At 43.3% G+C, this 27,109-nt stretch overlaps 1 protein-coding gene across 1 annotated transcript in view; it reads right to left on the bottom strand.

Annotated features, from left to right (window-relative positions):
• LOC104637367 (excitatory amino acid transporter 1-like) overlaps positions 1 to 24,992 on the bottom strand; it is a 99,867-nt gene extending 74,875 nt beyond the window's left edge. The window contains exons 1-2 of the mRNA XM_075739009.1: positions 24,818 to 24,992; positions 22,962 to 23,236 (exon numbers count right to left, since the gene is read on the bottom strand). Of these exons, the coding sequence (XP_075595124.1) occupies positions 22,962 to 23,142 (181 nt within the window). The 5' untranslated portion in view covers positions 23,143 to 23,236; positions 24,818 to 24,992. The remainder of the gene's footprint in view (positions 1 to 22,961; positions 23,237 to 24,817) is intronic.
• Between the last annotated feature and the right edge of the window lie 2,117 nt (positions 24,993 to 27,109).

Genomic DNA, 27,109 nt, shown 5'->3' with positions numbered 1-27,109 from the left:
AGCTACTGTCTCCAGAATGCACAATTGGGATTCACAAAGTAGCCAACTGTATTGTTGTTACTCTATGCCACGTATGGCAGTTCAACAACCACTGCTGTTTCATTTCAGTAACATCAGAGTGTACGATAAGAAATTAAGATTTTGATAATAAATTAACATAATTTTATTTTGAAAGTAACTACTAAACTAGCATAGTGTTTATATTTCACAGTTTGACTTTTATTACTGGCTACTTAATAGCAGAATTAAAGTTCTTTGTATACTTTTTCTCCTTTTGGAAAAGGATAATCTTCTTTGAATTTTTAACTGTTACTCTGGACCTTATGGTGTCTGTTAAAATTTTTTCCATAAAATTATAAATATTCTTAGCTTCAAATAGAATTAAGGTTTTACTTAGCAATGTTTTCAAGATATTACTTTTAGGAAGGATTTGTCACTTGGTGAGAAAGAGCTGTTGTACTGGGCAGGTTCTTTAGGAGAGCATTGGGACTGAGGCAGCCTCTGAGTTCAGCATAAATAGAATTAATTTCTCCCTAGCTGTCCCTAAAATGTCTTGATTTTCTTGTATATATCTTAACCTTTTGTTTGGTATCACATTTCTCTCTTTATGCTTTACCATATTTTCTCATCCAGGACTCACCTCCCACAGCTGTTACTCATATAGTGGTGAATCTTTGCTTTATTCTCATGCAAATTTTACCAAGGCTGCCTTAGGCGCTGTCACTGTGTTCATTGTCAGTGTGCATGGGGTCAAAGACCCTTCTCTGGGTATGTCAGCCTCAGTCTTCAGTAGATACAGAGGATCTGCCAGTAGCAGAAAAGATGTAACTTCAATAGACAAGAGACTGTCTTTTTTTGTGCAAGTTATCCAGGGTTCTGTCTACCTGTGTATCACAGACTTGTACCCTTTGGAGTCATTTTAACTTGTTGTTCAGACCAGCAGTGTGTTGAGATAGGAGAATCTGCTACTCTGCACAGCTTTTCACTGTTAAGATACTTTAGGTGGTGGAGGTGGGTTTTTTGGGTGGGTTTTTATTTTTTGGCCTTCTATATTATGAAGGAGCATCTGCAGGCTTTATTTAACTCTCTGCTTTTTCAGGGACATAAAGACATTGGCAATGCTTTCATCTCTCCTGTCTTCTTCCTGTATTTTAATTAGATTTTTTTAATAAGGATATTGGAAAGTTTTGGGATCCTATATATTCATATCAATCAATGACCTGGATGAAGGGACAGAGTGCAACCTGAGCAAGTTTGCTGGATACAAAACTGGGAGGAGTGGCTGATACACCAGAAGGCTGTGCTGCCAGTCAGTGAGACCTGGACAGGCTAGAGAGCTAGGCAGAGAGGAACCTAATGAGGTTCAGTAAAGGCAAGCGTAGGGTCCTGCACCTATGGAAGAACAATCCCAAGCACCAGTACAGGTTAGGGGTTGACCTGCTGGGAAGCAGCTCTGCAGAGAAGGACCTGGGAGTCCTGGTGGATGACAAGCTCTCCATGAGCCAGCAATGTGCCCTCGTGGCCAAGAAGATACATTGTGGTATCCTGGGGTGCATTAAGAAGAGTGTGGCCAGCAGGTCGAGGGAGGTTATCCTCCCCCTCTACTCTTCCCTAGTGAGGCCACATCTGGAGAACTGTGTCCAGTTCTGGGCTCCCCAGTTCAAGAAAGACAGGGAACTACTGGAGAGAGTCCAGCAGAGAGTTACAGGGATGATTAGGGGACTGGAGCATCTCTCTTATGAGGAAAGGCTGAGAGAGCTGGGTCTGTGTAGCCTGGAGAAGAGAAGACTGAGATTGATGTAGGAAAAATAAGGGTTAAGACTGTGCAAAGTATATGCCACCTCGAGTATCCTTAACAGTATGTTCTGAAACTATAGTAATCAGGATAGGATCTCTCAATGGACTAAGGATTTAGAATAATAAGACTCTTCAAAGTATTCTTTCCGTGTTGCAAGTGTACATAAACTATATCTAGCCTTGGAATAGTATCAAGAAATAGTCTATCCTCAACTCACCTGTATTGATTATAATACTAAAATGTACACCCCTTTGTGAATAATCGTAGAATCATAGAATCTTAGAATGGTTTGGGTTGGAAGGGACCTCAAAGATCATCTAGGTCCAACACCCCTGCTGCAGGCAGGGACACCCTCCACTAGACCACGTTGCCCAAAGCCTCATCCAACCTGGTCTTAAACACTTCCAGGGAGGGGGCCTCCACAACCTCCCTGGGCAACCTGTTCCAGTGCCTCACCACCCTCACAGTAAAGAATTTCTTTCTAACATCTAATCTAAATCGACCCTCCTTCAGCTTAAACCCATTACCCCTTGTCCTGTCACTACGCTCCCTGATAAACAGCCCCTCTCCATCTTTCCTGTAGGCCCCCTTCAGGTACTGGTAAGCCGCAATTAGATCTCCCCAGAGCCGCCTTTTCTCCAGGCTGAACAATCCCAACTCTCTCAGCCTGTCCTCATAGGAGAGGTGCTCCAGCCCTCTGACCATCTTCATGGCCCTCCTCTGGACTCGCTCCAACAGCTCCATGTCCTCCTTCTGTTGGGGCCCCCAGAGCTGGATGCAGTACTCCAGGTGGGGGTCTCACAAGAGCAGAGTAGAGGGGCAGGATCACCTCCCTTGACCTTCTGGTCACACTTCTTTTGATGCAGCCCAGGACACGGTTGGCTTTCTGGGCTGCAAGCGCACACTGCCAGCTCATGTTGAGCTTCTCATCAATCAACACCCCCAAGTCCTTCTCCTCGGGGCTGCTCTCAATCCATTCCTCGCCCAGCCTATAGTTGTGTTTGGGATTGCGCCGACCCACATGCAGGACCTTGCACTTGGCCTTGTTGAACTTCATGCAGTTTGCATGGGCCTGCCTCTTAAAACCCTGTCAAGCAAGCAAGACTTCTCCAAATGTTTGAAACATGAAGTAAAATGCATATGTATGTTAACAGTGGGTGAAAGTCAGTTAAGGAAGTGTAAGAACACCAGTCAGATACATCTTTTTATTATAAAAAGGGCATGCTTGATGTACTCGGTGTGCCAGCTGGTGTTAGACGCCTGGCACACTATTCTGGCCAGAATTGAAATAAACAAATATCTCGACTCTCTGTGTGATTGTCTCTTTGCACACCAGGTGAAGAACCCAGATTTGGGACATTCTTGGTGACCCAGGTGAGACAGCCATAAGGCCTTGCCTGGATCATCTTGCTTGGTGCCAGAGAAAGGGTCAGACAGGACTCCAGTGCACACTGACCAATTTGATCCGAGACTCCTCAGGATCCCCTCCGGTGCTGGGGAAGTGAGCAACTCAAAGGTGCAACACCCAAGAGAGATATTTGTGAAAGGGTGGCAAATTCCTGGATTGGTGAGTATTATATTGAATTATTTCCATGGAATAAAGTTGCACATAGACACTTGGTAACAGAGGTAGAAGTTACCTTTGCTGACAAATTGAGGAAATAAAGTCAGAGCCGAGTGCGCACAAGAGGTACGAGTTATGGGAACGAGCCAATCCATGATCCCTCCCTGTAGCCCTTTAGGATGCATCCTGAAAAATTAGAATAAATTTTGGGGGTGATCCAATGACTAAAGATAAAATGAAGAGTTATTGTAATCAAGGGAGGCCAAATTATAAGCTAGACGATGGCGAACGGTGGCCAGAAAATGGGTCTTTGCAATTTAATACTATATTATAATTGATGTTGTTTTGTTGTCGACTTGGGAAGTGGGATGAAGTGCCTTATGTTGATGCATTTAAGACTTTGTTTAGGAAACCGGATATTCAAAAAAGTGTGAGATAGAAGGGGATATGTTAATGCCATGCATTGAAGAAAAGGAAAGGAAGCAAGGAGTTGTTTGTTGTGGGACAGATGAAAAAGAAGATGTGCAGATGTTGGTTCCCTCCTCTCCACCCCCGTACAATACAGGAAAAGGGACAAGTAAAGATAATCCAGAAACGAATGAAGGGAGGGAACAAACGGGAAGTGAAAGTTTTAGTCCCATCTCCAGCAGGACCCAGGGACATTCTCAGCCAGTGATACAAGCACCTCTAAGACAAGCAATAGGGACTGATGGTATGCCCGTCTTTGTACATGTCCCCTTTACTACTTCTGATCTATTAAATTGGAAACAATATGTCAGGTCTTATAGAGAAAATCCTGAAGGAATGTATCAGCTTTTAGAAACTATGATGCTGACTCATAATCCTAATTGGGGAGATATGCAGTCTCTATTGAACACCTTTTGCACTGTCAAAGAAAAAAGAATGGTATTAGATAAAGTGAAAGAAAAAGGAGGAAGGAGGAATAGACAGGAAGATCCCGATGAATATTTGCCTCTAAGAGAGGATCCAGAATGGGATCCAAATATGGGAATTGGAAAAGCCAGACTGAACCAATACCAGCAGCTGATACTATATGGAATACAGCATGGGGTCCCTAGACCAAAAAACCTATCTATCTAAGCTATATGAAGTTAGGCAAGAACCTGATGAAAGCCCGTCGACTTTCTATGAGAGATTATGTAAAGTAGCTAAGAAATGGACTGATTTGAACCCAGAGGAAGAGGCAAATCAAAAGATGTTTAATATGTTGTTCATAGGTCAGTCATTGCAGGATATAAGGAAAAAGTTGCAGAAAGTAGATGGAGCAGGGGGAATGTCTATTTCTCAGTTAATTGAGATTGCTTATAAAGTATATAATAAAAGAGAAGAAAAGAAGGAGAAAAAAGAACAGGCAAGGATGAAACTACAAGCCTCCCTTTTAGCAGCAGCAACAGTAGATGGAAAAGGTGGACCGAGAGGAAGGGGAAGAGTAGATTGTGGAGAAAGGGGTGGTCGTGGAGGACGAAGTAGGGGTACAGGAGCTCGAAGGGGCCTTCCTCTGGGCCTAAATTAATGATGTGCCATTTGCAGACAGGAAGGACATTGGAGCAATGAGTGTCCTGATAGGGAAGGAAAGAATAGGTCAGAGGAAATTAATGTTATGATGCTGGAAGATTCAGAAACCAAATGAAGGGGACGGGGGAAGATATTAATGCATCCCCAGCATATCGTCTGGTTCCAGTGAATCTGGGGAACAAGATTATAGATTTTTTGATAGATAGTGGAGCTACCCACTCAGTAGTGACTAGCTGTAAGGGACCTTTAAGTAAAAACCACAATACCAGTTGTGGGGGCAACGGGAAAGAGAATTTTACAGCCATTCTTACAACCTATGGAATGTACGATTGGAGGTACTAAATTGACTCATGAATTTCTATATATGCCAGAATGTCCCCCTTCTGCTGTTAGGATGAGATTTACTATGATGTAAATTAAATGCTTGAGTAACCTTCTCTGAGAACTCTGTACAGTTGCACATCCCTCAAGAAATGGCATGGAAGGCTCAAATCTGCTTACTAATGGATAAGACCTTGGAAGAACCTGGAGATAGCATCCCAGTCATGATATTAAATGTGGTAATTCCTTTGGTGTGGGCCTCAAATAAACCAGGTAAAGCAAAGAATGTGATCCCAATTAAAATACAACTCAAACCCGGGGTAAGCCCGGTGAGGGTAAATCAATACCCTATTCGATTGGAAGCACGCAAAGGATTGGAACCCTTCATAAATACTTTCATGTAATATGGATTGCTTAGAGAATGTCAATCTGAATTTAATACTTCAATTTTACCAGTAAGGAAGCCTCACTCTCAAGAATATAGATTAATACAAGATTTAATCATAGAATCATAGAATGGTTTGGGTTGCAAGGGACCTTAAAGATCATCTAGTTCCAACCCCCCCGCCATGGGCAGGGACACCCTCCACTAGACCAGGTTGCCCAAAGCCCCATCCAACCTGGCCTTGAGCACTTCCAGAGATGGGGCCTCCACAATTTCTCTGGGCAACTTGTTCCAGTGTCTTTAAGACTGATAAATCAAATAACTATGGACATACATCCTACTGTACCAAACCCTTACACTCTGCTAGCCTCGGTACCTGAAAAAAATGCTTATTGTACTGTTTTGGACTTAAAAGATGCTTTCTTTTGTATCCCAGTGGATGAACAAAGCCAAACAATCTTTGCCTTTGAATGGGAGAATCCCACAATGGGAAGAAAAGAGCAGCTGTGTTGGACTGTACTCCCCCAAGGATTCAAAAACAGCCCTACCCTGTTTGGTAACGTATTGGCGAGAGAGCTGGAACAATGGCAAAGTGATAATAATAATGTGACTCTGTTGCAATACATAGATGACATATTAATAGGAGCCAACACTGAAAAAAACTGTCTGGAGGCAACAGTTAGTCTGCTAAATTATCTGGGATTGGCAGGATACAGAGTCTCCCAGAAAAAGGCTCAGATAGCAAAAGAAAAAGTTTGATATCTGGGCTTTGAGATATCAAAAGGACAAAGGGAGCTGGGAATAGAAAGAAAAGAGGCTATATGCCGAATTGCAGTGCCAAAAACTAAAAGACAACTAAGAGGGTTCCTGGGAATGGCTGGGTTTTGTTGCATTTGGATCCCAAATTTTGGACTGATAGCTAAATCGCTATACAATGCTATTAAAGGACCAGGAGAACTATTGGAATGGACTCCAGAGTGCCAAAGGAGCTTTGAGGAGATAAAAAAGAAACTAATGGAAGCTCTGGTTTTAGGCCTACCCGACATGACAAATGCTTTCCAATTATATGTCCACGAAAGACAGCATGTGGCCTTAGGAGTAATGACCCAAAGACGTGGAAGCTGGAAGAGACCAGTGGCTTACTTTTCAAAACAACTCAATGAAGTAAGAAAAGGATGGCCTGCATGCCTTCGAGCTGTAGCTGCTGCTGCTGCTTTACATGACCATGTAATCAGAGCCCTGATACCTGGTAGAGAAATCGACTTAAAACCTCCCCAGTACTCCGAGAAGGAAGACTGGTTGGCAGAAATGTTAAACTGTTCAAAGAATGCAGAAGGATGGTGGATAACTCCAAATCAGCAGGTTCTGACTGCACCCGAAATGATGGAAACCCTCCTTAAGAAGCTACATGAAGAAAACTCACATAGGAGCTGATGCTATGATAAGCAGTGTTAAAAGACATGCCATAGGACCAAAAATGCAGAAAAATGCAGATGCAATAGTAAGAAGATGCTGAACTTGTTGTGCGAATAACCCCCAGGAAGCACTGGCAAATAGATTTCTCTCAGTTGCCAAAGTATAGACAATATAAATATCTACTTTGGTAGATACCTTTTCAGGATGGCCAGAAGCTTTCCCTTGCCACACCAATCAGGCCAGAGAGGTTGTTAAAGCACTATTAAAGGAAATAATCCCTAGATTTTGGAATTCCTGAGGGGCTATCTTCAGATAATGGGCCTCATTTTATTTCAGAAGTAGTCCAGGGAGTGTCACAGTTTCTTCAATTTAAATGGGATTTACACACTCCCTGGAGACCACAGTCTAGTGGAAAGGTGGAAAAAATGAACCAGACCCTTAAGAGGCAGATCTCAAAGTTGTGTCAGGAAACCCAGCTCAAGTGAATAGATGTTTTACCAATTGCCTTGATGAGAGTTAGAATCACCCTGCGAGTAAGGGAAGGAGTGAGTCCTTTTGAAATATTATATGGGAAACCATGTCCAGTTAAAAGTATAGAAACTCAAAGTGACCAAATGCATGTCAAAGGAGAAGGAATGTTAAGGAATTATTTGCTGTCTCTTTCGCGTGTTTTATCATCTTTACACAGGTATCTCAATCTCCTTTGCCCCTGGATACGCCAGTACACAACTTTCAACCTGGAGACTTGGTTTCTATTCGAATCTGGAAAGATGAGCCGCTGAGGGAGAAGTGGAAAGGACCTTACATATTCCTGTTGACCACCTATACCAGCATAAAAGTGGAAGGAATCAGTTCTTGGGCCCACTACACACGAGTCAAACCAGCCCCTCTGCCAGAATCTGAAGATGAGTGGAGAGTCATCCCGGAGGGACCATTAAAAACTGTACTGTCGTGCAATTGTTTTGTAAAATGAGAGGATACATATTCTTGTTCTCTTTCCAAGTTGCAGGATCAACTATGTTTTTCCAGAAATGGGATCAATCAGAGAATATTTGGGAAAATTTAGCTAAGAACATTATAAATACCACTTCCTTTTGCTTAGCGGGTGGGGTTTCTGTTGAAGAGGTCTTTACCTCCTGTTTGCTAGGAATACCAACACCTCCCTGTCTTTTGAAAAGCTATACAATGCTGAAATCCTTTGACATTAATGTAACCTATAGCAGCATGTATAGTTGAAGGAAACTTACAAAAATACATGATAAGGGAATGCTTAGAGTAGAAGTGAGAGGTATGCTCTCTGCAGAAAGCTGCATATGGTTCATAAATTGTGCCTACAAAATGTGAAAATTTATCTTGCTTTGAACCTCCTTTGAAGTGTAGTAGAACTGAGCTAGCAAGCTACACTTTGATCCATACTATACTCCCCTTAGGATGGTTCCTCCTTTGTGGGAAGAGAGCTTACACATATATCCCTGCTAACGTGACTGGAGGACAATGTTCTATAGGAAGACTGATAAGCCTGGCTTCCTAGTAAGAAAATATAGAGAAAAGACAGAAAAGACAAGCTCAAACTTTGCCCTCAAATTGTGACTCACAAGTAACTCTTTGGAGCCCAAGTGAAACGATAGCTGCAGCAGTCTCAACACTGGGAATAGGAGTAGCCATGAACTATCATACAATAAAGAAAATTGCCTGTGCATTGATCAAAACCAAACTATACTTCCCAGGCTCTAGCAGTTTTGGGCAAAGATATAGCACAGAATAGAGAAGCTACATTAGAAAACAGAGCTGCCATCGATTATCTGCTCTTAAGACACAATCATGGATGTGAGGAGTTTAAAGGAATGTGTTGTTTCAATTTCACAGATAATTCACAAATAATAGAAAAAGATATACAAAAATGAAAAGATTTGGCCTCAAATTTTAAGGAACGAGAAGGACTGGATTTTTCGTGGTTAACGTCTTGGTTACCTAGTCTGAATTGGCTAAAACAACTATTCTTGATGGCTATACTCATACTGATTTTATTACTGTTAAGTTGTTGTATGATCCACTGCCTGCCAATATGTACGGATTTAGGTAAGACTATATTAAGAACTAGAAAACTCCAACAAATTGTGATGACAAAATTGGAAGACAACCCATTCTCCAAGCAAATTGATCAAAAAGAATTGGACAACAAACTTTTTGGAAAGATATAGGGTGAGACATATGGGACATGTAAAATATGTCCATAAGTCTCAAAGGGGGGATCTGATGTAGGAAAAATAAGGGTTAAGACTGTGCAAAGTATATGCCACCTCGAGTATCCTTAACAGTATGTTCTGAAACTATAGTAATCAGGATAGGATCTCTCAATGGACCAAGGATTTAGAACAATAGGACCCTTCAAAGTATTCTTTCCCTATTGTACGTGTATATAAAATATATCTAGCCTTGGAAGAGTATCAAGAAATAGTGTATCCTCAACTCACCTGTATCGATTTTAATACTAAAATGTACACCCTTTTGTGAATAATGAGCATGCTAATTAGAAGACCTCCCCAAATATTTAAAACATGAAGTAAAATGCAAAATTATGGTGAAGGCGGGTGAAAGGTGGTTAAGGAAGTGTAAGAACACCAATCAGATACATCTTTTTATTATAAAAAGGGCACACTTGATGTACTCAGTGTGCTGGCTGGTGTTAGATGCCTGGCACCCTATTCTGGCCAGAACTGAAATAAAAAAATATCTTGACTCTGTGTGAGATTGGCTCTTTGCACACTGGATGAAGAACACAGATTTGGGACAACAAGAGGGGATCTTATCAATGCTTGTAAATATCTAAAGGGTGAGTGTCAAGAGGATGGGGCCAGACTCTTTTCAGTGGTGCCCAGTGACAGGACAAGGGGCAACAGGCACAAACTGGAACACAGGAAGTTCCATCTGAATGTGAGGAAAAACTTCTTCACTTTGAGGGTGACAGAACACTGGAACAGGTTGCCCAAAGAGATTGTGGAGTCTCCTTCTCTGGACATATTCAAGACCCACCTGGACGCAATCCTGTGCAACCTGCTCTAGGTGATCCTGCTTTAGCAGGGGGGTTGGACTAGATGATCTCCAGAGGTCCCTTCCAACCACTACCATTCTGTGGTTATGTGATTCTGTGATATGGTGCATGCTGCTGTTATAGAACACAAGTTGTATGGGCCTATCTACATTTTATATCTATTGTGAGATTACCTGCAATTACAGATGACTGGGTTCCATGACACAGCCAGTCCTGCACTCCCTTCAGTGGACAGGTAGCCAGAAACCAGAACTGGATCCGTCTCTGTCCCCCTTGAATGTCCCAGTGGACAACTGTGGCATATAACTTCGGCAGCATAAAGAGCATTTTAGCTAACAATTTGGAGATATGATGGCTTCTTAACTATGCAAAAAATCCTTTTTATAGTACTTGCTCCAAAACCTCTCTCTCCTTTGCTAAGCACATCAATTAAAACGGTATTTCTCTGAGAACAACTTCTCAGGATCTCTGCTCAGCAGCTCTGTGTGTCTTGATCTTTCCTTCAATACAACTTCAGAATGCACAGGTGATTCTTTGGCATTATAGGAGTCTTGCCAGAGTAGTCTGGACTCCTGTGGCATTTTTGGAAAAAGGGAGGTAGGTAGCAGAGAATGAACACAGTCTACTGAAGGAAGGTTATCTGAAAGGAAGGAATTTTGAGGACAGGATGATGAAGCTAAGTAGCATGGGAGAGGGCAGTGCATGAGATTTTAAGATTCACAGATTCACAGATTGGTAGGGGCTGGAATGGACCTCTGGAGATCACCTAGTCCAACCCCCCTGCTAAAGCAGGATCACCTAGGGCATGTTGCACAGGATTGCGTCCAGGCGGGTTTTGAATATCTCCAGAGAAGGAGACTCCACAACACCTCTGGGCAGCCTGTTCCAGTGCTCGGTCACCCTCAGAGTAAAGAAGTTTTTTCTCATACACAGAAGGAACTTCCTGTGTTCCAGTTTGTGCCCGCTGCCCCTTGTCCTGTCACTGGGCATCACTGAGAAGAGTCTGGCCCCATCCTATAGACATCCACCCTTTAGATTTTTATAAGCATTGATGAGATCCCCTCTCAGTCTTCTCCAGGCTACACAGACCCAGCTCTCTCAGCCTTTCCTCATAAGAGAGATGCTCCAGTCCCCTAATCATCCCTGTAACTCTCTGCTGGACTCTCTCCAGTAGTTCCCTGTCTTTCTTGAACTGGGGAGCCCAGAACTGGACACAGTTCTCCAGATGTGGCCTCACTAGGGCAGAGTAGAGGGGGAGGATAACCTCCCTCGACCTGCTGGCCACACTCTTCTTAATGCACCCCAGGATACCACAATGTATCTTCTTGGCCACAAGGGCACATTGCTGGCTCATGGAGAGCTTGTCGTCCACCAGGACTCCCAGGTCCTTCTCCGCAGTGCTGCTTCCCAGCAGGTCAACCCCTAACCTGTACTGGTGTCTGGGGTTCTTCTTCCATAGGTGCAGGATCCTACACGTGCCCTTATTGACTTTCATATGGTTCCTCTTTGCCCAGTTCTCTAGTCTGTCCAGGTCTGACCGAATGGCAGCGCAGCCTTCCGATGTGTTGGCCACTCCTCCCAGCTTAGTAGCGTCAGCAAACGTGCTGAGGGTACACTCTGTCCCCTCGTCCAGGTCATTGATGAGTATGTTGAATAAGACCGGACCAAGCACTGACCCTTGGGGCACACCACTAGCTACAGACCTCCAACTAGACCCTGCGCCGCCTATCACGGTCCTCTGGGCTCTGCCATTCAACCAGTTCTCAACCCACCTCACTGTCCACTCATCTAACCCACACTTCCTAAGCTTGCCTATGAGGATGTTATGGGAGACAGTGTCAAAAGCCTTACTGAAGTCAAGGCAGACAACATCCACTGCTCTCCCTTCATCCACCCAGCCAGTCATGCCATCATAGAAGGCTATCACATTGGTCAGGCATAATTTCCCCTTGGTGAATCCATGTTGACCACTCCCGATAACCTCCTTTTCTTCCACATGCTTATTGATAACCCCCAGAATAAGCTGTTCCATCACCTTTCCAGGGATGGAGGTGAGGCTGACCGGCCTGTAGTTTCCTGGGTCCTCCTTCTTGCCCTTTTTCAAGACCAGAGTGACATTGGCTTTCCTCCAGTCCTCAGGCACCTCTCCTGGTCTCCATGACCTTTCAAAAATGATTGAGATCAGCCTAGCAATAACATCTGCCAGCTCCCTGAGCACTTGTGGGTGCATCCCATCAGGGCCCATGGATTTGTGGATGTCAAGTTTGCCTAGATGTTCTTTAACCCGATCCTCCTCAACCAAGGGAAGGTCTTCCTTTCTCCAGACTTTCTCTCCTACCTCCCAGGGTCTGGGATTCCTGAGGGCCAACCTTAGCAGTAAAGACTGAAGCAAAGAAGGCATTCAGTAACTCTGCCTTCTCTGTATCCTCCGTCACCAGGGCACCCACCCATTCAGCAGCGGGCCCACGTTTTCCCTAGTCTTCCTTTAGCTGCTGGTGTATTTGTCTTGTTGCCCTTGACATCCCTTGCCAGATTTAATTCCAAGTGGGCCTTAGCCTTCCTTGTTGCATCCCTACATTCTCTGACTGCATCCCTATATTCCTCCCAAGTGGCCACTCTCTTTTTCCACATTCTGTAAACTTCCTTCTTCCCTTTGCATTTTTCCAGGAATTCCTTGCTCATCCATGCAGGTCTCCTTCCTCCTTTGCTTGTCTTCCTGTTCTTCGGGATGCACCGATCTTGAGCTCGGAGGAAGTGGTGCTTGAATATTGACCAGATCTCTTGGGTCCCCTTACCTTCTGGAACCTTAACCCATGGGATTCTCCCAAGCAGGTCTTTGAAAAAGGCCAAAGTTAGTTCTCCTGAAGTCCAGGGTTGTAATCCTACTTATTGCCCTGCTCCTTCCATGTAGGATCCTGAATTCCACCATCTCATGGTCACTGCAGCCAAGACTGCCCCCAACCTTCAGATCTTCGACCACTCCTTCTTTGTTTGTTTGTACAAGGTCCAGCAGCACCCCTCTCCTCGTGGGCTCCTCCACCACCTGTGTCAAAAAGTTGTCATCAATGCTCTGCAGGAACCTCCTGGACTGTGCATGCTTGGCCATGTTGCTTTTCCAGCTAATATCATGGTAGTGGAAGTCCCTCATGAGGACCAGGGACTGTGATCGTGAGATGTGAGGCTACTTCCAGCTGTCTATAGAAGGCCTCATTGACTTCCTCTTCCTGATCAGGTGGCCTGTAGTAAACACCCACAACAGTGTCACCCATATTAGCCTGCCCCTTAATCCTTACCCATAAGCTCTGGACTCGCTCTTTGTCCATGCATAGGCAGAGCTCACTACATTCCAGTTGCTCTCTCACATAAAGAGCAACTCTACCACCTCGCCTTGCTGGCCTGTCTTTCCTAAAAGGTATGTGGCCATCCATGACAGCATTCCAGTCGTGTGAGCTATCCTACCATGTCTCTGTAATTGCAGTGAGATCACGGCCCTGCAACCTCACATAGACCTCTAGTTCTTCCTGTTTATTCTCCATGCTGCATGCATTTGTGTACAGGCATTTCAGAGAGGTAATTGAGCATGGAGGTTTCCCTGGAGGGGTGCAGGAGGGTCTGCCATAGCCACACACACCTTCAAGGTGGTTGGCTTTCTCATTCTCATCTTGGGAGGCAGTTACAGGAAATTGGTTCCTGCTCTGGTTAGCCTGGCTTATTCCCCAGTTGGATGGGATGGTGTGGGCTTTGCCATTTTGGACCCCACCCCCTGAATCCTTTAGTTTAAAGCCTGCTTCACCAAGTTGGCCATACTGCTGCCAAAGATTCCCTTGCATCATCTGGACAGGTGGATCCCATCCCTCTCTAACAGGCTATAGTAAAAGAATTTCCTATTTTCATAAAAGCCAAAACCCTTGTGATGGCACCAGCTACGTAGCCAGAAGTTGACATACATTATATGTCTATTTCTGACTGCCCCCTTTCCTCCAACTGGTAGAATGGAGGAAAAGATAACTTGAGCACCAGTGTTTTTCACTTGCACCCCCAGGGCTTTATAGTCTTCCTTGATTCTGCCCAGGTTCCAGCTTGCAGTGTCATGCATGCCCACATGAAAGAGTAACAGTGGATAGTAGTCTGTGCTCTTGAGAAATTGTGGCACCCTCTTGGCAACATCTTGGATCTTGGCTCCCAGAAGGCAGCATATCTCTTGTGACTCCCTGTCAGGTCGGCAGATGGTGTCCCTTAACAGAGAGTCTCCCACTAGAAACACTCGTCATTTCTTTTTATGGTATCCACTGTGTGCTGCTGGTACAATTTCTCCTTGCACATCTTGCTTGTGGGTGTCTATAGCTGTTAAGGCTTCATATCTGGTTTTGGTTGTGAAGCTGGAGGGTGAAGACTGAAGTGGAGCCCTACTTTTGTGGGTCACCAAGGTCCAAGGTGCCTCATTCTCTGTGGTGCCCACTACAGGTACTTGCTTATGAAACCACCTATCTATCTCTGTCTTGGCCCCCCTAATACTGTGCAGCCTTTTTATTGTTTCCTGCAACTCAGCCACCTGACGTAGCAGATCATCAACTTGTGAACATCGTGTGCAGGTACTTACCTTTTCACCAGGAGAAGAGTCTGGGCACTCGCTGCAACCAGTAATTTTGCCAGTAATTTGGCTAACATTTCAAAATTTATAAGACTTCCTGCAGATTTTCCATGAGCCACCAGGACCCCTAGCCTACTGTAAATTGGTTCTGGTCATCATGACACTCTGAATTCAGCAATGGTCAGCTTCCCAAATTCGCCTCACATAATTGTTCTCATCTATTTGCTCTTGCCAAGATGCACTGCAAAAAGTAATTTAATATTTCTAGGTGTGCCAGCAGAATCTGAAACACTTCATCGTAACTCACTTACATGCTTTTCTCAAAGGGCTTGAAAGCAGTTTAAATTTCAGCAACAGTGGTGATAAGGATGATGTGTAGACAGACGCTAACTATGCAAAACATGAAGTCAGAAGGACCTTTCTTGAGGTTTTTGGGAAACAGAGAATAGTGCGTAAGCAATTCTCAACATGAGTTATAACTTCTGGCATCTTTATAATTAGGTTTTTAGAGATTAATTGCTTTTGTATTGCAGCAGCTAGTGAATGCAGTTTAGAATTCAGTTCAGAATCAGAGTAACAGCAGAAGTTAGGGTAAACAGCTATATTTCTCCTTATCATGTGAATGCCAGAAAATCTCTGCTCTGCCTGCAAAATATCAGTATGCAAAACAAACAAATGCATGTTAAAGCTATCCACTTCATAACAAAGTGCATGTTTTTGCAGACACAAACTCATCTGACAAACTCAAGTGCCTGTTATAAACTACAGTCCTGAAACTGGGCTAAGACATATACTTAACCTCTACCAGCATCAATCCTGCTCAGCAAAGAAGTTGGAAATTCTCTATTAAATAGACTTTTTCATGTCAATCCCTTGACAAAAGAGGCCTGAAATAAATGTTTCTGAAGAAATGTTGTGCTCTTTAAAGCTAAAATTTTGCTTTTCCTGAGTTTAGTCTTTATGAAAATTGCTGGACCAACAGCCCTAAAACCTGATGTCATCTGTTTAGATTACAGAGAGCATAAAGCATCGTTTTTTGTAACTGATTGTATTGGGTCTGGCTGAGATGGAGTTAATTCTCCCCACAGCAGCCCTCATGGTGCTGTGCTGTGTATTGGTAGCTAGCAAGGTGTTGATAACACACCAGTGTTTTGGCTACTACTGAGCAGTGCCAGCACACATCAAGGCTGTCTTTCCAACATTTCTTTTTCCCCAGCAGTAGGCTGGGGGTGGGCAAGATCTTGGGAGGGGACACAGCTAGGACAGCTGACCCAAACTGACCAAAGGGATATTCCATACCATATGACGTCATGCTCAGCAATAAGAAACTGAGAATAGGGGGAGGAACAGGGCGGGGGCATTCATTGTTTTTTTTTACAATGTTTGTCTTCTGGAGTAAGGGGCACGCTTACTGAAGCCCTACTTCCCAGGAAGTGGCTGGACATTGCCTGCTGATGGGAAGTAGAGAATAATCTTTGCTTTTTGCTTCGCTTCCGCGTGCGGCTTTTTGCTTTAGCTACATTAAACTGCCTTTATTTCGACCCACGAGTTTGGGGTTGTTTTTCTCCATCTTCCTTTCTCCCCTCCCTGCCTTGCTGAAGAGGCGAGTGATAGAGCGGCTCTGGTGGGCACCTTGCCCCCAGCCAGGGTCAACCCATCACAGTCCTTTTTGGCGCCCAACGTGGGGCTTGACAACGGCAGTTTAGTATTAAGCGCGTGTGTTGGTTTTGCGTGGCAAGGTTTTGGTAGCGGGGGGGCTACAGGGGTGGCTTCTGTGAGAAGCTGCTAGAAGCTTCCCCTGTGTCTGATAGAGCCAATGCCAGCCGGCTCCAAGACGGACCCGCCGCTGGCCAAGGCCAAGCCAATCAGCGCCTCTGTGATAACATATTTAAGAAAGACAAAAACAGTTAGAGAGCGCTTTTGCAGCTGGAGAGAGGAGTGAGAAGATGTAAGAACATCTGCAGACACCAAGGTCAGTGAAGAAGGAGGGGGAGGAGGTGCTCCAGGCGCCGGAGCAAGATTCCCCTGCAGCCCATGGTGAAGACCATGGTGAAGCAGGCTGTCCCCCTGCAGCCCATGGAGGGAGGATGAGGGGGTGTAGAGATTCCACCTGCAGCCCGTGGAGGACCCCACGCCGGAGCAGGTGGAGACACCTGAAGGAGGCTGTGGCCCCGTGGGAAGCCCGCGCTGGAGCAAGCTCCTGGCAGGACCTGTGGATCCGTGGAGAGAGGAGCCCACGCCAGAGCAGGTTTGCTGGCAGGACTTGTGACCCCGTGGGGGACCCACGCTGGAGCAGTTTGCTCCCGAAGGTCTGCACCCCGTGGAGGAGACTCACGTTGGAGAAGGCCGTGAAGGACTGTCTCCCGTGAGAGGGACCCCACGCTGGAGCGGGGGAACAATGAGTCCTCCCCCTGAGGATGAAGAAGCGGCAGAAACACCGCGTGATGAACTGACCGTAACCCCCACTCCCCGTCCCCCTGTGCCGCTGGGGGGGCGGAGGTTGAAGCCGGGAGTGAAGTTGAGCCCGGGAAGATGGGAGGGGTGGGGGGAGGTGTTTTAAGATTTTGGTTTTATTTCTCATTCCTCTGCTCTGTTTTGCTTAGTAATAAATAAGATGAATTCCCTCTCTAAGTTCGGTCTGGTTTGCTCGTGATGATAATTAGAGAATGATCTCTCCCTGTCCTTATCTCGACCCGTAAGTTTTACCTTTTCTCCCCTGTCTAATGAAAGAGGGGAGTGATAGAGCGGCTCTGGTGGGCACCTGGCCCTCAGCCAGGGTCAACCCACCACAGTCCTTTTTGGCGCCCAACGTGGGGCACGAGAGACTCGAGATAAGGATAGTAATTGGAAGAGGTAACGGGCAAAACATTGACTGAACGTAACTTGAGAGTGATATATTTGTGAAGGGACTAGAGGTAGATTTTGTGTGTAGATTGTCCACTCTGGTGTTGTGATAGTGTTGTTTTGATTTTGGTGTGGGGAATTCTTTTTCTTTTTCTTTGTTGATGTGATTAGTGTTTGTGAAGTTTTGTGTTGAATGTATATTTTAATGGTAATTCTTAAATATGTGATTCACAGAGGCGAGGGGTGGAATGTGTTGGTTTTGCGTGGCAAGGTTTTGGTAGCGGGGGGGCTACAGGGGTGGCTTCTGTGAGAAGCTGCTAGAAGCTTCCCCTGTGTCTGATAGAGCCAATGCCAGCCGGCTCCAAGACGGACCCGCCGCTGGCCAAGGCCAAGCCAATCAGCGCCTCTGTGATAACATATTTAAGAAAGACAAAAACAGTTAGAGAGCGCTTTTGCAGCTGGAGAGAGGAGTGAGAAGATGTAAGAACATCTGCAGACACCAAGGTCAGTGAAGAAGGAGGGGGAGGAGGTGCTCCAGGCGCCGGAGCAAGATTCCCCTGCAGCCCGTGGTGAAGACCATGGTGAAGCAGGCTGTCCCCCTGCAGCCCATGGAGGGAGGATGAGGGGGTGTAGAGATTCCACCTGCAGCCCGTGGAGGACCCCACGCCGGAGCAGGTGGAGACACCTGAAGGAGGCTGTGGCCCCGTGGGAAGCCCGCGCTGGAGCAAGCTCCTGGCAGGACCTGTGGATCCGTGGAGAGAGGAGCCCACGCCAGAGCAGGTTTGCTGGCAGGACTTGTGACCCCGTGGGGGACCCACGCTGGAGCAGTTTGCTCCCGAAGGTCTGCACCCCGTGGAGGAGACTCACGTTGGAGAAGGCCGTGAAGGACTGTCTCCCGTGAGAGGGACCCCACGCTGGAGCGGGGGAACAATGAGTCCTCCCCCTGAGGATGAAGAAGCGGCAGAAACACCGCGTGATGAACTGACCGTAACCCCCACTCCCCGTCCCCCTGTGCCGCTGGGGGGGCGGAGGTTGAAGCCGGGAGTGAAGTTGAGCCCGGGAAGATGGGAGGGGTGGGGGGAGGTGTTTTAAGATTTTGGTTTTATTTCTCATTCCTCTGCTCTGTTTTGCTTAGTAATAAATAAGATGAATTCCCTCTCTAAGTTCGGTCTGGTTTGCTCGTGATGATAATTAGAGAATGATCTCTCCCTGTCCTTATCTCGACCCGTAAGTTTTACCTTTTCTCCCCTGTCTAATGAAAGAGGGGAGTGATAGAGCGGCTCTGGTGGGCACCTGGCCCTCAGCCAGGGTCAACCCACCACAGCGCGCTACAGCTATAGTAGTTATTAAGTTGCAAGCTCCTGTGCAGGTCACAGGGTTTGTTAGCTGTGCTGCTTATCTCTATTTTGCTAAACTTAGGAACATGCTGATACAAACAATGGCTGCTCTGTGCTTTGGCCTAGTGTTGACGATCTTACTGTGCTGGGGTAGCTATTTCATGGGGAGGATGAAGGAATTTGGGAGCATGCTAGTACAAACAATGGTTATGTGCATGGCCCTGGCATCGATGTTATTGCTGTGCTGGGGGAGCTATCTTGTGGAGATGATGGGGGAATACATCTCTCTCTCTCTACCTGCTTTTGACGTGGATGGTTTCATTATGCAGGCTCCTAAGGTCCTTGTTCACCCTTATGTAAGCTCATTAATATTACTAATTAATACTGCTGGCATATTACGGGTGTTGTGGAGTTTGGTTTTGTCCTGGTTTAAGGGGAGACAACTTTTAAGTGAGGCAATACTGAAATGTGCCCTGAGGCAGCCAGTCCCTGGGGTGGCAGGGTGTGTGGAAGGATTTGGGCAGGTTCCTAGGGCGATTATCACCTCCTATAGCCTGGGACTTCACACCTGAACAGGCAAGCAATCCCAGCAAACTGACACGCCACCTGATAGAAGGGTGTCTTGCCTACCCCAATGAAAACCAACAACTTCTAGCCTTACAGGGGGCAGCGCAAGTGCAGCAGTGGACCTGACCTGAGCTGGTTTTGGTGCTCAGTAACTCCACATGTCAACCACCTCTCCTGTCCTGAGTGACCACCATGGTGGATGGAGCCCAAGGTTGTGGACCAAGTGAACCCAATGGACATTTTGCAGACATTTATGGACATTTTAAAAGGGTGGTCCACAGACTAAGGGAATGATATCAGCATATTATATCAAGGGATGAGAAGGGTGGTGGTGCTTAATGAGGATGTATTGAATTGTGTGAGACCAGGGGTGGAGATTGTAATGGAAATACCTTTAAATTGTTGTAACCCGTGATTTGAGTTGCATGTTACAGGAATTACTGTAGCAGAAATCACCTGAACCAATGGAGAACAAGCCTTACAGGGGGCAGCGGCGTTCGGAGCGATGGCGTTTGTCTTCCCAAGTAACCGTTACGCGTGACAGAGCCCTGCTTTCCTGGAGATGGCTGAACACCTGCCTGCCCATGGGAAGTGGTGAATGAATTCCTTGCTTTGCTTTGCTTGTGTGCGCGGCTTTTGCTTTACCCATTAAACTGTCTTTATCTCAACCCACGAGTTTTCTCACTTTAACTTTTCTAATTCTCTCCCCCATCCCGATGGGGAGGGAGTGAACGAGTGGCTGCGTGGTGCTCAGCTGCCCGCTGGGGTAAAACCACGACAGTCCTTTTTGGTGCCCAACGTGGCGCCCAACTATACTGACCTGAGTATAGTTTGGTTTCCACCTACATTCATATCCAAGCATCTCTGATGAGACAGCCAGTGGTGCTAATTGGTGGGTTAATTTTGCAATGTTGATTACTGTCTGCTAGGAAAGGGATCAAGCCCATCGTTTGATTTTCCACAGATCACCAATCAACTGAGAGATAACAATTTAGTCCTTGCCAAACTAGACAGATGCAGTTCAACCACTGAGCGTTTTCCAAACTCTTTAGCCAGCTCTTCCCTACTTCTTCCCTATTTCCACAACAGATAAAAACTGTCAAAACCCCCAAGTTTTACCTTTTTATGAGCTAACAAGTGTGAACTTGTTGTTCTAATGAGAAGACTTTTTTCCAGATATTATACCAGATATGTCTATAGGTTCATGAACAGAATTTGAGCAACTGGCTCATCCTAGGCTGTACATTTGCATCAGTTCTCCAACTTCTGTTCCAACCTTTCTGGCACTCTGCCATTGCTGTAGGTGGTAGTGGAGCTGTGGTCAGACATTTGTCACCAGTTGTCTAAAGCTAATTGGAACATGCAATAACAGGAAAAACACTTGTCCAGCCTACATTTCTGTTCTCACATTGCCAAATTTATGGGAGTCACATGAGCTAGATGACAGAGAAAAAATTGCAAGAGTGCTATGGTCTTGTGCAGGATGACAGGTGACAATCTAAGAATTGCATTCCTTTGAGATTGAACAGTGTTTCAAAATCTACTTAGTTTATTCTGCCTTTCCTGACCACTGTAGATAAAATGTCTAAATGTTTTACTCCTGATATTAATGGGGTTTTTGCATTGAACAAATTCTTATTTAGTAATTAAAGGTACTTGTTGATAAAAATATTAAATATTAAATTCATTATAGTAATATTAATTAATATTAATATTAAAAATATTGAAAATACTGTTGATAAATATGAGTGAATGACATTTCTGTTATAGCAACAAAGTTGACTGGGCAAGAGTTAATTTTCTTCATAGTAGCTAGTATGAGGCTATGTTTTGGATTTATGCTGAAAACAGTGTTGATAATATAGAGATGTTTTTGTTATTGTTGAGCAGTGCTTACACGGAGAGCCAAGGCCTTTTCTGCTTCTCACACTGCCCTGCCAGCGGGATGGCTGGGGGTGTACAAGAAGTTGGGAGGGGACACAGCTGGGACAGCTGACCCCAACTGACCAAAGGGATATTCCATACCATATGACATCATGCTCAGCATATAAGGAACTGGGGGAAGAGGAAGGAAGCGGGGGGATGGACGGACAACACACATTCGGAATGATGGCATTTTGTCTTCCCAAGTAACCGTTACGTGTGATGGAGCCCTGCTTTCCTGGAGATGGCTGAACACCTGCCTACTGATGGGAAGTGGTGAAAGAATTCCTTGTTTTGCTTTGCTTGTGCGCGCGGCTTTTACTTATTAAACTGTTTTTATCTAAACCCATGAGTTTTCTCACTTTCACTCTTATGATTCTCTCCCCCATCCTGGGGGGTGTGGGGTGTATGTGTGGGGGGGGGGTGTGTGTGGTGGTGAGTAAGCATCTGCATGGTGCTTTGTTGCCGGCTGGGGTTAAACCAGGACACCCTGCAGATGTGGTATCAAGCAACAATAATGATAAAGCCCTAAAATTTTAATTCCTAAAAAAGACGTAGAAACATAGTAAGCAGATTTATGAGGAACAGCATCATCAAGGACATTAGGGCCTACGGAGGTGTAGAATATATACATATATAAATGTTAAGTGCTAACATTTGGGTTTTGATTAGCAGATTCACAGTTTTATATTTTAAACTAATTCGAAAATAAAAATTAAAATAGTACAGCAAAACCATAATGTTCTTGCTCACACTATAAGGAATATTATTTCATGAAACATCTGGTGTAATTTAGAAAATTAATCTGTAGTTCAAGGGAAATTACCAAAAGTGATCACATAATTGCATAAAGGAATTTTTGTTTAAAAAATTGTATGTTTTTCTCAGAAGATTCTCTTTCTAATGTAAATTTAAAATGTGTAGCTATATTTTAAATTAACAATTTGGTGCATTCCAAATCTAAATGCTGTTTGATGTTCTGGATTCCTCTCCACACACTCTAAAAAGGCATTTAATCAGGTGCTGTCTTGCAGTCCTTGGAACAAGTAGCATTTCCATTGTTGCCACAATTGCATCTGAAAGATGCATGTGTAAGATTGTGAGCAACTGAGAGAACTTGTACTTCAGTTTGATTGTTTGCATTTATCAAGGGAAAACTGAAAAGATTGAGGCTCTAATATATACCTTGGCTTAGAAATGTCACCCTTTAATTTTAATTTAATTCATTAAGGACTTCTGTTTCTCATTGCAAGGTGTTAATTTTGGGTAGATTAGGTAAATAAAAGTTATATCCTGAGCATTTTGCTATTTTGCTGCATCTGGTTTTGGTAGAAAAAGATTTAATTGAGAACATTGAATTCAGTTATTGTACCTGATTCTTTAAGAGAAGAATCCATAAACCAGCTGATTTCTTTCACCAAAATTCTCCTTAGGAATACTCAAATAATTAAAATGGCTCTTCCCAAAACTTCAACATGCAGTTGTCAAAGACAAAACTCTCCAAGCCAGAACATTCTTATCAGTGCAGAAGAATTTCAGATCTCATTTGTAATGCAAATCGCCCTGGCAAATCATCATTGTCAAGTGCATTGGAGAACAGAATATTTCTTTTGAACAAACTACTCACCAAGAATCACAGCAACAAGGGTGAAGAGCATAAAGGCATTCCTCAATAGACAACTTTTAACATCATCCTTTGTTATGCTCTGCACTTTTTCTTTTGCCAAAAGTGTACGTTTCCGGACTCCTTGTTGAAAGTGTTCCATCCTACTTCCAGTTTTTGGATCTTCTCTGTTACCTTTAGTCATCTATCTTGCAGAAAGTTTTCTCTTACAATTGACTTCTGTCAATATCCCTTCAGAAAAGTGAAAGACCCTTTTCCATAGGAAGTACTGGAGAAACCTGTATGACAAGAAATATCAAATATTGCAGTAAGATTTTAGAGGAATGATTAGCCATATATTTACATGGAAGCAAATATTCTTCATGTTTCAATAAAATTTATATTATTTGTAATATCTAAGTTGTTGGTTGCAGTTTTTGATAAATAGCCTCAATGACTGTTAGAAGAACTCTTTGAAAGAAGAATTATATGGACTGATCAGATATATGTCCTGTGTCTTCAGAAATTAATCTGAATTTGCTGTCATGCTGTAAAACCCAGGAGTATTTTTTTTTTTTTGCAGTTGCTAGAGATATACTAATGTAAATTTGATACAATTCATAGAAGCATACGGTGCTATAATATTTAGAACTATGTCAGGCTTGCTTTTCATCTGGTTAGCAGGCTCATGTTATCTGAAAAAAATTCTAGCTCACCTTCACATTGATCATTGGAGAGAAATATTTTACTTGAACTGGAAAGTTTAAAATGTTCTGCATTTCAGATATTTTTAAATGGTTGAATGCATTGGCTGAATTCCTCCTTTTCACATGGGAAAACACAGCAGGAATAGTTTATTTATCCCTCAATTAGTATTTAGAAGATTTCTCTTTGACAATTTTATGTTGATAACATTCATCTTTGAAGTCTATAAATTATTCAGAGCACATCTGTAAAACATCAGAAGTTATATCCCACTTAGCTTGTCGCTTCAGACTGTAATACAAGTTCACATTGCAAAGTAATGCTTAGCTTGGTCTGACAGCAATTATGGGGATATAATTTCATGTTAAGAAATCAGCTGAATCAACCTTAAAATATTTTAATCTTAAAAATCCTTCATTAGGACATTATCTTTCATTTTAAAATGATTTTTTTTGTGGTTGCTTGTTATGAATTTATTCAATAATGGAATCTGTACAAAGGTAATTTCCAGACTGAGAATCCTGTTTTCTAAAGTGTTATTTAATACACCAGCATGTTTTTATGAAGAAATTAGAAATTCATAAATGGATAGAGTTAGTTGCTTCCACTGAAATCACTCTTCATTTATACACAGTCCAACTCTAACATCTTACTTTTAATAAATCTAGTGCCTAAATACCTTTTTTTTAGGAAGCACTTAAAATATAAATGCACAAGGTTTTCAAACAGCATGTTTTAGAGGAAATATGATGTAACAATTTTTTGATCACTGCTTTTACCATATGTTTGAAGATTGGCACTTTAGTGCAATATTCTCTGTGAATTTTAACAGAATGATATGTGCTTTGCTTCTTTAGAGAGTGAAAACATTCTTAGACAGAGCTAAATATTTAAATTAGTCAGTATTCTAGCTTGGACACGACTACTGTGTGCAAGAAGGATTTTTTTCAGAACAATTAATTTTCAGTATTTTGTAAAAACCCTGATTCATTCAGAGTGCTTTTTCTTTCCAAGATGATTAATGCAGCTAATCTGTCCTTTATAACTTACATTAAGATCAAGAAAGAACATGAGTACAGCCAAAAAGATCATTACATTAAGTAATGTACAAAGGAAGAGAGGGAAAAATTAAGACTCCGTACTCAAAACACCACCAAGTGAAATGATCGGCTCACCTTTTCAGATCTTCAGTACTCTAAGAACACCATGGTGGCAGTTAAGGTAGGAGTTTCCCAGCAAATAGAACAGAGCTGCAAAGTTGAGCAAGCAGGAGACAGAGAAAACTAAAAATATGCATATGCTCTGGAATACAGCAACTTACTATCACTGAAACTTAAGGAAAGGGGAGGAGACTGTTAGCCCAACTCTGAAAAAAATAAAAACACATCAGAAGAGAGGGGAAAGCTGAGCTTCTGGAATATTGATTAGGCTTGGCACAGTGAAGGCAGGGTCACTTTCTTTGTTTTTCCTTTTAGAGCACTTTCACGCTTTGTCAGTTCAGCTTCATTTGAAATGCAAAATCAGAACCCAGGAATAATTGAAAGATGGTGCACACACACGCAGAACAGAGGAGACTGGAACACTTCTTCATTAGATATTCCAGACTGGAAATCTGAAAAGCCTAAACATAATTATATAACACTATTCCTGTGCTTTTTAAAACAAATGGTAATATATGTGAACATGCTAGTTTGATCTAAAGAGACATGGTGTGAGTCTATTACATATTTTCTAATTCTTAAAGACAGTTATTCATGAACTACTCTTCCCAGGGTGGGGAACCAGACATAGATTTCAGAAGCAACTGGAGCATTATCAAGAACAGAGAAAAACATAATCAGCTATAATTCTTTGTATGTTTCTTGTAGATATTCAAAACACATGATGAAACTTGCCTTTTGTTTAGCAATTTAAATTCACTGGTACTAAGCCCCATTCAGTCTGTTTCAATAGCATGGAATGAATGATGAAAGGAAAAGCATAAAACATCCACTTTTGAGTAATACCATCCTCATGGTAAAACATTCTACTGATGAACTTGAGTTTATCTTCAATACATTGCAAATTATTGGTCAAACTCAATTATCAATAAAAATTATCTTGTGAACTGTTCTGTTGATGGCAAAGATTAAATAATAATAATTATTATTATTATTGTTGTTGTTGTTGTTGTTGTCATTATTATTTGCCGCTATTCCATCAAAAGAACATTTCAAAAGCAAAGTGTTTTGCCTGAGATAAAGCAGAATTATTAGTAATAATGACCAATCTAATCAGCAGGACAGATTTTCAGTGATCTGTTTCTACAGATCAGAAAAAGATTTCCTCTTTTTCTTCACTGAAAGGGTTATCAATCATTGGAACAGGCTGCCCAGGGAAGTGGTTGAGTCACCATCCCTGGAGGTATTTAAAACACGAGTAGATGTGGTGTGTAGGGACATGGTTTAGTGGTTGGACTTGGCAGTGTTAGGTTTAGGTTGGACTTGATGATCTTAAAGGTCTTTTCCAACCAAAACGATTCTATTATTCTACATTTCTACTTATTGTCCCATTATAGTCTTAACATTGCTCACTCAAGCCAGCCAACGAATCCTCTTGGTCATTTTTATTCTTACATTTTGAGGTCTTATGCCATGAGAATAACTGATTTTATGCTTTGAAGCTCTGTCAGTTTTCAGTTCGAAGTTGTACAACAAAACCACAACATTCCTTTCTGCTCTGTGAAAATTCTCAGCAGAGAAACATGAACCTTTAGTATCTCCATTCAGCATCATGGGCTGTCTGGGTCTTAACATATACTGTATGTCTGACTGCAGCTGAATACACAACCTTGTTTCCTTTCAGCACAGGGAGTCAGATCACCCACTCACTCTTGGGAGAAGGGGGAAGGGAAATGAAGTTATACCAGCAGAGGATGTGGCTCATGAACTTTTCCCCTGAATGTCTGATCGAGAATGTGAATGTCTGTATGTACAATGGAGCAATTCTCACTAAAGAATAGGCAAGGTTGTCTAGGAAGGATGGGAGATAGGATGGGATTGTGTCATTGTAAGAAATCTAATGGCATCGCATCAATAGCTGACAGAGTTTCAGATCCAAATTGCTGTATAGTATGGCTTCACTTGTTTTCCCACAGCTAGTGGCAACCACTTAAATGGGCTCAGAGGGACAGACAGGTTCATTTGAAAAGTTAATACAGTATTGTGGCTAGTTACAAAAGAGCATGGCATTGGAGCCAGAAACTTGCTAACCTCTTTCTCTCAGGTCCCTCTCTGTTTCCTCTTCCTGATTTCTTTTTTTTAAACCTTTTCTCTGATCAGCTGTAAACTTCAGTAGCTTGTGAATTGACTGAGCTACTGAAAGTCCCCTGGGGAAGCTCTGGCTGGAAGTATACACTGTCACAGTTACTCTGCTACCTCCGATCTCTGCTGGTCATGGTAGCAACAAAACGATGATCCCACATTTGT

The sequence above is a fragment of the Balearica regulorum genome, chromosome W (genome assembly GCF_011004875.1).
Source record: "Balearica regulorum gibbericeps isolate bBalReg1 chromosome W, bBalReg1.pri, whole genome shotgun sequence".
Lineage (NCBI taxonomy): Eukaryota > Metazoa > Chordata > Aves > Gruiformes > Gruidae > Balearica > Balearica regulorum.
Note: the sequence above shows the minus strand (reverse complement) of the source record. Positions and strands in the feature narration are given on the sequence as shown.